The 13,112-nt window shown below is 40.3% G+C and overlaps 1 protein-coding gene across 6 annotated transcripts in view; it reads right to left on the bottom strand.

Moving 5' to 3' along the window:
- Positions 1-5,818: 5,818 nt before the first annotated feature.
- Positions 5,819-13,112, bottom strand: part of ZDHHC21 (zinc finger DHHC-type palmitoyltransferase 21) — a 53,139-nt gene continuing 45,845 nt past the window's right edge. For all 6 annotated transcript variants that reach the window (XM_051768223.1, XM_051768218.1, XM_051768219.1 and 3 more), the window contains one exon: positions 5,819-6,909. In XM_051768223.1, the coding sequence (XP_051624183.1) occupies positions 6,630-6,909 (280 nt within the window). In that variant the 3' untranslated portion in view covers positions 5,819-6,629. The remainder of the gene's footprint in view (positions 6,910-13,112) is intronic.

The raw sequence follows: 13,112 nt of genomic DNA, 5'->3' as shown, positions 1-13,112 counted from the left end.
TCAAACCATGACAGCATTTGCCCAAGAAACATCTTTGTTGACTGCCGGAGTGGTGAAAGAAATCTGTCCTCCCTTTACTGGGCATCTTACAACCAGACTCTTCCACCTTAGCATTTTCTTTCTTGTGGGTAGACATACTTCCTCTCCTCTGGAGCTCTAGGTTGCTCAAGAAGGCAGGATACCTCCAGGAATGTGGAGAGTTCCATAGTTAAACCAGAGAGTCTTGGCAAAGATGATCCAGCAGCAGCCAGAACAGCTTCACTGAAAGCAAAAACGAAGGCTGAAACAGAGACCAACTGGTAGTGTTCTTCCAACACCCTTCCTTTTTCTCCCATCATAAGTCCCTGCTAGTCTTCCAGGCCTAGCACAGCACATTCTCAGGACAGGTAGAAAGCAGAGACTGATAGGTGCCACCTGGGGGTGGTCAAGCTGGCTAGAGACTCAGTTACCAGGCTGATGACATTCAGGAACAAAAATAATGCTAACCCATTGGTCATAATCCACTAGCAAAGCAGACACAAACCAGAACAGTTAAGTGAAAACTGCTGTTTTTAAAAGTCCACAACAGTAAAATTGAGAGGCAAATATGGTGGTTTAACTTGAAAAAATGAATAATGGTATAATTTCAGTATGTCCAAAGAACTGATGCAGCTGGTGTATGTGCTTGTGGGCTACGATACTTACAAACTAGGCAGGAGACAGCCAGGCAGCCAGTGATGCAGATGCCCAAAACTGAAGCGTTCAATGGTACATTCTAAACTAGCGTGAGAAAATTATTCATTTGCATTATTTCCATTGAAATAATTCATGTGCAATAAAGAATCCAATACACAATAAATCAAAATGCTACACTTCTAACATTCTTTTAAATTTATTTTTTAAAAAAGTTTATGAAATCCAGTAGTAACTTTGTTCAAGACTAAAAAAATTTTCCCCAAACGAAAATCATTATTCAAAGGTGGAGGTGGAGTTACACCTGCCATTTAAAAAAAAAAATTGTGATATATAAGAATTGTGTATCTGGCACAAGTGTTCTTTATTCACTTAATGCCCTGTTTCATGAGGATGGTAGCCCTTAATGTTCAGTACAGTATAATACTCTATCAATCTCATTTGTGGATTGCATTTCATCCCTATGAGCCGTGTGAGAATCATAGAAATTTTAATTGTATCCCCTGAGAATCAGTGCTAAGAGACCCTGGTAATAAATGGACGTCATTATGCTGCCTGTTCACAATCTCCTTAGAAGAAAGGATGGATTCTTTTCACCTTGTCTTTGAAGACAGGGGCCTACTGATAGGCTTTATCAAACACACTGCACCTTTGTAACTGGCTGTGGAACAAGCACTTTGCTTACAGCCCATCTCCAGTTAGGTGGCTGCCAGAACAGCTTTATCTGCCAGGACCAAAACACCTGAGTGGTGCAATGCAGTGGACAATGCAGAGGACTATAGGGAAATCGGTGCACTTACCCCAGACTTCCCTGCAAATCTGGGCAAAAGTAAAAAAACAAACCCACAAGCCTGATTGCTCCCCTTTCCTAGGGCACAGTAAGCAATAAATGTTTGGCAGCCAAACCCATCCCCCAGCAGCAACTCCTTGCCATTTCACTGCATAGCTGTCTTTTTTGCACAACTGTCCCCAAAGATTCCAGTGTCACAATGTGCCCTCACAGCCATGTCAAGGTGGGCAAGGGTAATGGGGATACTGCTGGCCCCTCAAAGCCAGCACCTGCCTCTGGAGCAAGTGTGCCACTTATGCTGCTGAGAAACCATGTATGCCACACATATATCAGTTGACACAACTGCTGCTGTTCTCTCAACTAGCTCGGTCCCATTTCTTGTACAGCTCTCAATTTCTGATCAGTTCTTGACTTCTCTAGGCTAATTCAGTTTATTACTGGACATATTAAATGCTATAACAAAGTCTAGATATATTTCTTCTATTTAATAAACTTGGAAACCAAATATCTTTTAAAAAATGTAGGTTGACATATTTTCTTCTTGCCTTGACACATCTCTACTGTATTTTAGTTCCATTTTGCATTCATTTTCACAACTTTAATTGTTGCTGATATATCATTCTATGTTTAGTTTTAAATGTTGGTTTGACATGAGGGAAGTCTATCTCCAAGACCTTCGGTGCCTTGTCTTCCCTTTTAACTCAGGTGTTCCCTTTGCTTGTAACCAGCCAGAACTGGGAACGTTTTGCTCCCAATTTGACAGAGTTAAGATCTTTACTACTGATTTTGCAGTTCTGTATGATCTTGCATGTTTGGTGGTTTGTGTGGTGATGCCTAAAAGAAAATTCAGGGAGAAAAAACTCCGAGGCAAATTAATTTTGGAGGTGAGATAAGGAAAGGGTTTTAATTTTGTGCCTAGGCATAGGATTACAAGACCTGCACAACCTCTCCGTACAGATGTTACAATTTATAATATTGTCTGTCCAATCGCAGATGTTTTCCACCCTGTGGCTTTTGCCCTGATCCACCCTCAATCACGTCCCCTGGGAGTTGAGGCTGGAGGTTTTTCAGGCCTCTCTCTTCATCAGTCATCATCTTCTTCAGAGCACAAAGGGTACACGGTCACCCCAAGTTTGACTGTACTCTGCAGTTTAGGCCAAAGTACAAGTGTTCTCTAAACAAAACAGGCCTACCTTGACAAGAGACTAAACATTTTCTAATGGAATTCGGGGTAGAATTGATATGGGGAGCATGGAGTGGGGTAATTGGGTTGAGGAATGTGTGTAGTTACTATGTTAAGGGTAAGGGAATAAAGGCTACTGCTTCTAAATCTACTTCTACCATATAACTACTTATAAAGCTTATAAAAATCAGGAAAATCAAAAAACTAGATGGACCTTAAGGCATCAGTGGCAAGGCTCTGGTAGCAGGGTGGCTTCTCTGACAAGCTACTAGAAGCATCCCCCATGTCCAACAGAGCTAATGTCAACCAGCTCCAAGATGGACCCACCACTGGCCGAGGCTGAGCCAATCAGCAATTGTAGCAACACTTCTGTGATCACATATTTAAGAAGAAAAAAAATTTTGCACAAAAGTAATTGCAGTCAGAGAAGAGAGAAGTGAGAGGAACAGCCCTGCAGACACCAAGGTCAGTAAGAAGGGGGGAAGAAGTGCTCCAGGCACCAGAGCTGAGATTCCCCTGCAGCCTGTGGTGAAGAACATGGATAAGCAGGCTGTCCCTCTGCAGCCCATGGAGGTTCATGGTCGAGCAGATACCCACCTTCAGCCCATGGAAGAGCCCCATGCAGGAGCAGGGGGATGCTCAAAAGATGGTTGCGATCCCACAGGAAGCCTACTTTGTGCAGGATCTCTGGCTTGTGGAGAGAGGAACCCATGCTAGAGAAGATTTGCTATCATGACTTGTTACCCTATGGGGGACCCACGCTGGAGCACACTGTTCCTGAAGGATTCCTGTGGATCCCTGAGGTGGGTAGGACTCATGGTGGGCAAGTTCATGGAAGACTGAAGCCTGTGGGAGAGACCCCACCCTGAAGCAGGGGAAGAACTCCTCTCCCTGAAGAGGACGCAGCGGCAGCAGCAACCTGTGAGGAACTGACCATAACTCCCCTTCCCCATCTCCCTGCACTGCTGGTGGGGAGGAGGTAGAAAAACCAGCAATAAAATTAAGCCTGAGAAGAAAGGAGGAGTGGGGGGAAGGTGGCTTTGAGATTTGTTTTACTTCTCACTATCCTACTCTGATTGTTAATAAGTTCAACTAATTTCCCCAAGTTGGGCCTGTTTTGCCCATGACAGTAATTGTGAGTGATCTCTCCCTGTCCTTATCTCAGCTCAGGAGGCTTTCGTTATATTTTCTTTCTCCTGCTCAGGGCTTCTGAGGCCATTCTGCCCAAAGCAAGCAGGTCTGACCCTGAATCTGTAGTCACTACATATGTTGAGTAGTCTGTTTTCCTTCTATCAGCTGGTTGGGTGTGAGGACTACCTACTCTTGGGTAAGGAGACGTGGGAGTTGATTCAGGACTAGCAATTATTGCTCCTTAGCTAAAGACTGTCTTGGTAGACCATACTTAGGATGGAAAGAAAGTGATGGCTAAAGGACAGGGATTTTCCCATGTGATTGAACACCAGCTCCAGGCCCTGACGGTAAATTCTTTTGAGGGCAGAAGGACTGGGCATGGCAAGTGCCTTGTTTTGAGTGCTGGCCAAAACAAGGTACAGCAGGAGCAGTACAGCTGGAGCAGAAAATATGGCCTCCACTGGTTTTACTTGATGAAACAAAATTCCTGAGGAAACATTAGGCAAAGAAAAGGGAAGACACTGTTCCAGCTTGTTTCTTAAAAAAATATTTGTATTTAGTTTATGTATTTCATTTCAATGTTTTTGCTGGAATGACATAAAAGGGCTTTGTTATAAGACATGAGGCACAGATAATGGAGTCTCCTTGGTTTTGGGGGCATCATGTGTCTGTGTTGCTGAGAATAAGCCAAGCGTATCAGTGTAGCTAATGGCTTATCTCTGAGTAAGATGTGTGGTTATCTTTGCTCCAAGTGGCTGCTTGGGTAGCAATGGTTAATGATTTCCCCATGATGAGCATTTTCATTGTCTTTCAAATCCTCCTGCAGTTCACAGTCTGAAAGCTTATTTTCCTTGTAAGGAGAAAACTACAGAGGCAGGGAGAAGCTGTATGTAGTGTTTGGCATTGTGGCAAAATTGATTTGACCCAGTTATATTACACAAGAGAAGTGAGAAAAGGTGGAGAATAGGCCAGGATTAGAAGAAAATTTTATTTCCTGTTAACTCCCCAAGACTGATCAATTTTTTTTTACAGTATTCTTCCAGCAAAAGGGATCCTCCTTATTTTGTGTTGATAGTAATCATAATCCCCTCCAGACACTAGGCAAGACTTCTGACTTCACGCAGCACCAGGATGAGTCAGGCCCAGCATCATTCTGTGAGAAATGGTAATGCACTAGCTGGATGAGTTCTGAGCTGTAGGAAGGCAGGAAGCACGGGAGGCTTTTAAACATTGTTCAGCAGCATGTTCAGTACTGTGAGTCACAGAGGTTGTGCTCGTCAGGAACTGACTTCCTTAGCATAAGTTTGATTTCTCTTTGGTCCTCCAATGGATCACCACTATGAGTCCTGCATGGGGGGTAAAGAAGTAATCTCTGTAGATTTAAGATATTGACATAAGACCTGAGATTTCTTAGCAGGTCTTCTTCTGCTGGAGGGTCTGTCCAATTGTTAGAAGGACTGCACCTATCATGATCTTCTATTTAACATTCCCTCCTGCTCAGTTCTGGAAGGTTGGTGCTGTCCTAACAGAGAGAACTTCAGGCTATTGCTCAGGCTGTAGCCCACAGCAGGCAAGCCAGATGGACATGGGTCAGTGCAGACATATTTAGCATGGAGTTTTGGTGCCACATCATTGGACCTCCAGCAGATACCTGTCTCATGCCAAAGGGGAGGGTTGACTTCTCCCAACAAAAGCACCAGCTGGACTGAGTGGTTATCAGTAACCCTATAAGTACAAGTATGTGATTTAGGTACCCATCTGTCACATGAGAAGGGGAAGATTTCCTTGACCCTTAGCGTGGGGAGATTTCCTTGACTCTTAGTGTTTGATTTGTCTGTCAGCGCCTCAGGAAAGCCTTGTGCCCAACCAGTAGGTCAGTGTCATGTTATGGGAACTCGTCAATGAACAGTCCTGCCCAATCAGAGGGCGATTTGACTGACTTACTCAGGGAAATCCAGCAGCATTAGAGAGACCTCTCAGCAGGTCTTCTCACTTTATGACTTCTCAGTGGGTCTTCCACTTTGTTAGTTACCCATTGCCAGTGACTGCCAGAACCCATGAAGGACTCACATAACAGTTTACAGAATAACACTCTTTATTAATATAAAATTGTGACAGGTTAAAGTTCGAGGGTTGCTGGTGATAGTATCTGACTGCAAAAACATATTCAAAGCAATACACAGACAAGCTTTAATCCCCACTAAAGGTATTCAATGTGCATAGAGTATGGTTCTTACCCAATAGGTGTCCCTATGGGGGAGAAGACAGGTTCAGCCTATTGACTGATCCCAGCAGTTACAATGGAGTCTTCCCTAACTTTCCCCACATTCTCAACTTACTTTTATGCTGTTCCTTTATATTCAGATGGAGCTTGAGTGACTTGAGTCATAAATACCTTTGTTACTGATTGGTGTAAAATTCTCTTGCTTCATTTTTAAAGATAAAGTCAAGAAAATATGGAGCACGTGCCCAGTGTGCTGTGGTCATACCTTGGAGGTGGGTAACTTTGGGATGGAGGTGTGCACTAATATTATAATTAAGCTTTAATGAAGTTGATCTGAGCAGACAGTTTCACCACAGTTATTGGCTCAGCAGCAGGACAATGTCTCCCATCTCCCTTGGGTGACAGGTGCTATGCAGTTTATCATCTACAAAATACCATTGAGTCCCCCACCCTGCAAGGATTTCTAGAGCCTGGCCACAGTGTTTCCACTGTGCTCCACCCCCTGTTCCATCCCCCTTAGCAGGTGTTTACTGTTGTAAGGGGAGTCACTGCCGAGCTGCCAAGTGCATTTCATCCACGGAGTAGCAGCTGCATTTTATCCTATAATTTCTGTACCATTATAATTTCTGTTAGGATGTGAATATAATTTCTGAGTTTCCTCTGATTTTACCCCAGACATCTTTCCATACCATCCATATATTCTGAATGCCTGGTACTATTTTGACTTGATAGGAGTTTTGGCCTGCTTTGTTGTTTGTTTTTTGTTGTTTTTTTTTTTTTTTTTTCATATTCATGTGTTTCTGCATCTTTGTTTTGTCCAGTTTTAATAGATAAAGTTTAGCATTGTGGGCAGACCATGAAGTCCAACAAACTGACAAATCCTCTGCTGCCACACGAGATACCTCACACCTACAGGAAAGAGCAAACATGGTGAATTAGAAGTCCAGAGGGAGTTCAGTGGTGCAGCACTAGAAGAAGCTAGCCCAAGTTCTTTCAGTTCATCATCTTTCCATACCCCAGTGAGCACAAAGCAGCAAACTATAACAGAGAACAGCAAGCCCTGTGTAAATGGAAAGAAGCGTAAAACTTAGCTCAGTTCATATCTGGGAAAATTATTATTATCTGTCTGAAAATGGTTCAGTCTCAGGAGTGTCAATTTTTTAAAGCTTGTTCCCAAAAGAAATTCATATAATAATGTAGATCAATTCATCTAAGCAACTTAAAATTCTAAGGATGTAATAGGCATATCGAGTTAATCAATTTCAACCACCTAGCCAGCTCCTCTGGATGATAATAATCAAAACATATTTAGTTCATGGTATAGATTCTTACCTTCAAATGCCCATTGGCTTTTGTGAAATAACTGCACGAGATATTTGGATAGAGACAGCATATCCAGCAAAGAGCTCACTAAACAAGTAGACCCACAGTTGCTGTCCTCCTCACAAGCTAATTTTACAGTGCTTATTTGCCATTCATTTTACATGATAAATAAATACAGCTTATGTTACATAACACTGGTTTTGTACACAACTACCACTGTAATACAATACAGATCTTCATATTCATAAACTTTAGGAATTATAACCGAAAGTGCATTTAAGGTACGTTTGCCAAAACCTTTTCTAGACCTAACATTAATAAGGAACCTCATCAGTACTCTCCTAGATGCAGACATAATACTTTTCTCTCCACCCCCTTTTAAGAAATACATTGTTGTTTACTGCCTATCTTTTATGAGAAAACAAATTGCTCTTCCATCCATTGACATAACTTTTTTCCTAATTCCTTTATCAGAATCAGCCACAAATTGCTATCAGAAAATTTGCCATTGTTGACTTTCTCAAACAAAAGAGATGCAGTTGAGATAACTGTTTCAACTAAACACTATTCTGTATTATCTGCTTTTCAGATTAATTCAAGATCTGCTTGTAAGCATACTAATATTGTTCAGACTTCTCCAAAACTGCCAAAGTATTCATACTCATCTGTACATACACATTAATTTCAACTGTGAAATTAATTTTTCACAATTCTTTTTCTAAGCAGTTAAAATAGGATATCTAGAGAGTGACACATCTTAGATGTAGCATTAATCTCTGGCTGTTCAACTGCATTTGAGTTCATTTTTCAGAAAACAGCATCTACATTTTAATGAGAAGACTCTTTGAAGTCTAGGGATATCAATTTGGCTGGCTAATACATTCAGAAAAGGAGTAATTTTTGCTTGCCTGACAAAGGCATGCAGGTAAGAAATCTGATCAGTTGGATGTGACTGTGGATGAAGTTCAACAATTCCTTCAGTGCTCCATCTTCTTCTTTTTAGTATCTGCAGCTTTGACAGACTTGAAATGTCTAGTTTTTGAAAAATGAGTTCTGTGTGGAATTTATAGGAAGACTTAGGAAGCGTGCACTGTGTGTCCCAGCCAGATGCATCCATTCATAACTCAGCAATTCCATGGGGAAGCTCCAAGGAATTGCACTTAACAGAATAAAAACAGTTGAACTGATGACAGAAGAAAGGATAATGAGACCAAATAAGAGATTTTTTTTCACCAAAAATGCTAGTATATAGTGACAAAAACATCATTGCTTTTACCGAGCGATAGCTTTCATATATAAACAGTTTCAATGTCTTTCATTGTGGCCTTCTGTTAACATCACAAACCTACACTGCTGCACTAAGAATTGACTTTCATGCCCCACACAACACCACCGGGAACAAACTAATAAAGAGACAGGGAGTATCAGTGATGGTGAAGATAAAGGCTTACTGAAACAACACAAGCATGGTTTCAGACCTTTTGAAAATAATTGCTTTTGGCAACTCGAGGTCTGTGGGCTGGCAAAATGTCATTTTAGTACCACTATGCCAACAGCAGAACTTGTGTCCCTAAACTGAGATTTCAAAAAACACTGAACAGAAAGTCACTTTGAGTGAGAAAATGAAGATAAATGGCATTGATTCAAAAATATGAAAAACACTCTGTTGAAAAGTTCTTCAAAACCAAACACTTTCTTGTAAAAAAGCCCAATTTAAGCTGCCATTTTCTAATGAAATAGTTCAATTGTATATACTTCAAAACTTGAGCTGATCAGGATAAAATGTGATGTTTGCAAGTATACTGATGTAATTGAACAGTCATAAATCAGGTCCTGAAAAATTACTTACTCAGTTCAGCGTGTGCATCTCCTCCTATTCACTTACTGAGGTCCAGTCATACATTTGCCCCAGAGAACTGCAAGTAAAGCTGTGTTTATGCAGCAGGTACTCAGACACAATGCTGCTGAGATGCCTGATTAGTTTCCAGTTCTCATTGAAAAGGTGTAAGATGCTCACACAGTCACAATCCTTCACTTTATCTTTTTCTGAGCAGCTATACAGGTTGTTAAGTTGATCCTGTAGGAATTCGGCATTTAGGTGCTCAGTAGAACATCAGCAAAAATGTGTTGGGATTTTATAGTTTAGACTTTATTTGAATCTTTCCACAAAACAAGTCTTTTAGCAGGGATTGTACAATCCTTCAGTTATCAGTTCTTGCTTGTCTTTTGGTATGGGCCAAGCCACTGTTTAACTGGAAGATGACAAAAAGTGGAGTGTTTGAGTTCCACCTGCCATCATGCATTTGCTTCAAGTGACAACACTTGAGGCTTTTGACTTGAAAGAAGCTTACAGAGCCTGTCAGAGAAAAGAGAAACTCGTGTTCAGGTATCTCACCTGGGGAAGCAGGCCAGCGCCCAAGCTTCTTACAGGTAAAATAATTTCTAACTGCTTCCTCTGTTTTGGTAACAAAAATTTTTATTTCCCTGACTTTACAAGGCCCTTCTCTCCCATTCACAAGGAGATGCCTCTGAGGCATGGAGGATGGTGCTAGATCTCTCTGTTCATACAAAAAGCAAGCAAGAAAGAAGGGTCACAGAGACACGCAGTAGCCCCACCTCTGCCTGCTGTGGGGTGGCTGCAGTGCTGTAGCTTCATCTACCTGAAAACTACACTGGGTTAAAAATCTATGCTTTATTCCTCAAACAAAGTTCCTGACTCTTCAAGATGCAGGGAAAAAAAAAACCCAGATAAAAAAACCAAAACAAAGCAAAGAACAAAACCCAAAAAACACCCAAACAAAACAGAAAAAAAAAAACCCAAACCAAAACCAAATCCAACACCAAAAAACCCCCCAAACCAATACACTTGGACCAGTGGAAAAGGCATTTGCCTCTCTCAGAATACTGAGTTATAAGGATATGAGATTATTTGACTAGTCTAAGAAAAAAATAATGTCTTGGCTGATTTGTTCTGTGAGTATTAAAGCAGAAGAAAAAGGAAATCATATCCTGATTTTTCAGTGCCAGGATTAAGAACACTTGACATAAAGTTGAACAGCTGATGATGCTGAAGATGTTGTACTACTGGTGAGTGAAAAAAACTTACAATTAAAATTTCCTGTCCCGGATGTTAGTAACAAATAACCAGAATTTTTCCCCATCCATACACATGCTGCGTATGGGGTTTTCTAGAAGTATGCCCTGAATGTGCAACCGTGTAGAAAAGAGCCAAATTGGATGCAGAAAAGTATTTTCAATTTCCCTACAAGTAGTTTCTATAATAAAGACATATGCATAAAACTTCAACATTTGGAAACAAAATAAATTTACCTTTACGTGATCACCTATGGCATACTCATCTGTTATCCTTTAATCCAAATTCAAAAGTAGAAAACTAAATGCAGTTTCTTATATGATCTTTCTCCTTGGTCATTGGTGTATCCAAAAGGTTTATCAGGATGAGCTGAAAAACACGTACGTCAAATTCCAATCACCTATGCACTGCTGGATGTTAGGAAACCCAAATTCCTTATCTGACCTGTGGGATACGGCTGTTTCTTCTGAATTGGATTATCCAGGTTTCTGTGACCTGGATAATACACCTTTGGCTCTGCAGATTTACACAACTTCCACTTCAGAAACGCAGGTATCTTTGCCAAAAGAACCAGAGGTCACACAGAGAACTCAGATCTTCTGAGTCCCAGACCTGCAGTCTAACCCAGTGAGTTAGCATCCATTAGCTATCAAAAAAAATTATCAAATTCCACCTTTATAGGGCTCAAATACTGCATTATCTGCACTTACCCTTCCTACACTTTATATTTACAAAAAAAGAGGAGCTCATCACCCACATGGCAGCCAAAGACTGCAGATTTTGAGGGATTTTGGCCACAGCTACAGAAAAGTCCTAGCTCCATCGTATAAAACTGAGGTTGTGAAGCATATCCTACTGAGGTTGTGAAGCATATCCTACTGAGGTTGTGAAGCATATTCGTATTTGGGAATAAATGGCTACTCAGGCTTGATAGCGTTGTTATTCCTCAGCAGTTCTGAATTCTATTCACATCCAGTTAATTTTATGTTCATCTCTGTGCCACTGAAATGCAGTTTTATGGCTTACTGCATACAAAGCTGCGTACAAAGCTGCATGTGCTATTAGTTCTTAAACTAATCCTTTGGCAAAGAGAATGTTTTTGAAATGGGAAGTCTAATGAGAAAAATATTGTGAAACTAAAGGACATAAAAAGAGTGTGCTGTAACTGATACACATTCTTACCTGGGGTTTTTTTATCAGTTTAGCTTAGCTGTATTTTACTCAGACTAACATGTCTGCCATCCTTCCTCAAGCCTGTTTACTCAGCTGGATGTCTACAGGGTTCAATTTTCCCTCTAACTGCCCTTCCACACTAGTATAATTGCAGCTCATACGGGTAATTGGTCTGCCTACAGGAGTGTCTGCATGCATTTGTTCATCTGTACTATCTAGTTGCCTCTTAAAATGTATTTGTAGACTCAAAGTACTGTTTCATTCAGTTTATATAATGATAAAACACATCAAGAAACACTTTCAGGAGCTTTAGGCACTAAAAATACTGGAGTGTACATATTAAAATTACTTTCATGGGCAAGTGGGAATACATCTCTGTTTCCACACATCAGAAAGATGGCATGCACTCTCACAAGTCAGTTGTGTCTAATTACTAAGTATCTAAATACTTAACTAAATAAATGTCATAGCAGAGATAACCAGATTTGAAATTATTATATGGGGAAAAGAGGCCCATTGAAATTTCAGACATGAGAAACTGAAGTCATTGCAGAAGGTAAGAACAGCCTTTTCTGGAATACACACAGAACAAAGAATTTTAAAGGCTCGTTTTATGCTATTGTGGAAAGATCAGTATGGAAGTGATTTTTATTATTGTTATTTGAAGAATCTGGTTCTTGGGTTGGAACAGCCAACACAACGTCTGTGGCCACAAACCATCATCATTTAGTTTTTGTGACCTTACTCATGAAGTGACAGAGTTCAGGTATTTTAATCATTTCCTTGCAGGCATAATCACTGGGATTTTTTGGTTCACTAGTCTTGCAGTGAATCTTCCTAGGTGTCTAGGATCTTCCCCTTAGTTCTTCTAAAGCTGAGATTACTGCTCACACCATACTGAGCAGCTTTTATTTCTCTCTAATACTTTTTTCTGTGGCCACTATTGCACTTCTTTTTGCATGTTTAAAGCCAGTATCCCATTTGAAATACACAAAATGTTTGAAACTTCTCTGCATTAAAATCTGACATAAATTCACATGTACACAAACAAGAGACCTGCTGGTTCAGATTCACTGAGCTCTCTCAAAAGCTGTTCCAAAGATGAATTATCTAATATATCGTATAAAAAATTTTAAAAAAGGCTAAGATTAAAAAACCCAAACAATTCTGCTTTTGTAATTTGAAAAATGGCAATTTATAAAACTTTTAGTTTATACCTACATCAGAGGTTCCTACTCTGGTTGGAGTTACAGACAACTGTGATTAGGTAGATTGTAACAGTAACCAATACTATAACTAGTGTTGTTACACCAACACTATTTGGTACACTAATCTCAGTGGAGAAAGTTTCCAATGCTTCCACCAACATTCAGCTCTTTTCTTAAAAGCAAACAACAGAGCTCAGATAATAAGTACTTCATTAACTATTCAGTAATTTTTCCCAGTTCGGTTTTTCAAAACAATCATTTGGGATTATAGCCTATTCTCTTGTAACAAAAACAAATATTCAGCAATGAGAGTA

Source organism: Manacus candei, unplaced genomic scaffold (assembly GCF_025592945.1).
Source record: "Manacus candei isolate 608988 ecotype Guabito, Panama unplaced genomic scaffold, ASM2559294v1 h1tg000093l, whole genome shotgun sequence".
Lineage (NCBI taxonomy): Eukaryota > Metazoa > Chordata > Aves > Passeriformes > Pipridae > Manacus > Manacus candei.
Note: the sequence above shows the minus strand (reverse complement) of the source record. Positions and strands in the feature narration are given on the sequence as shown.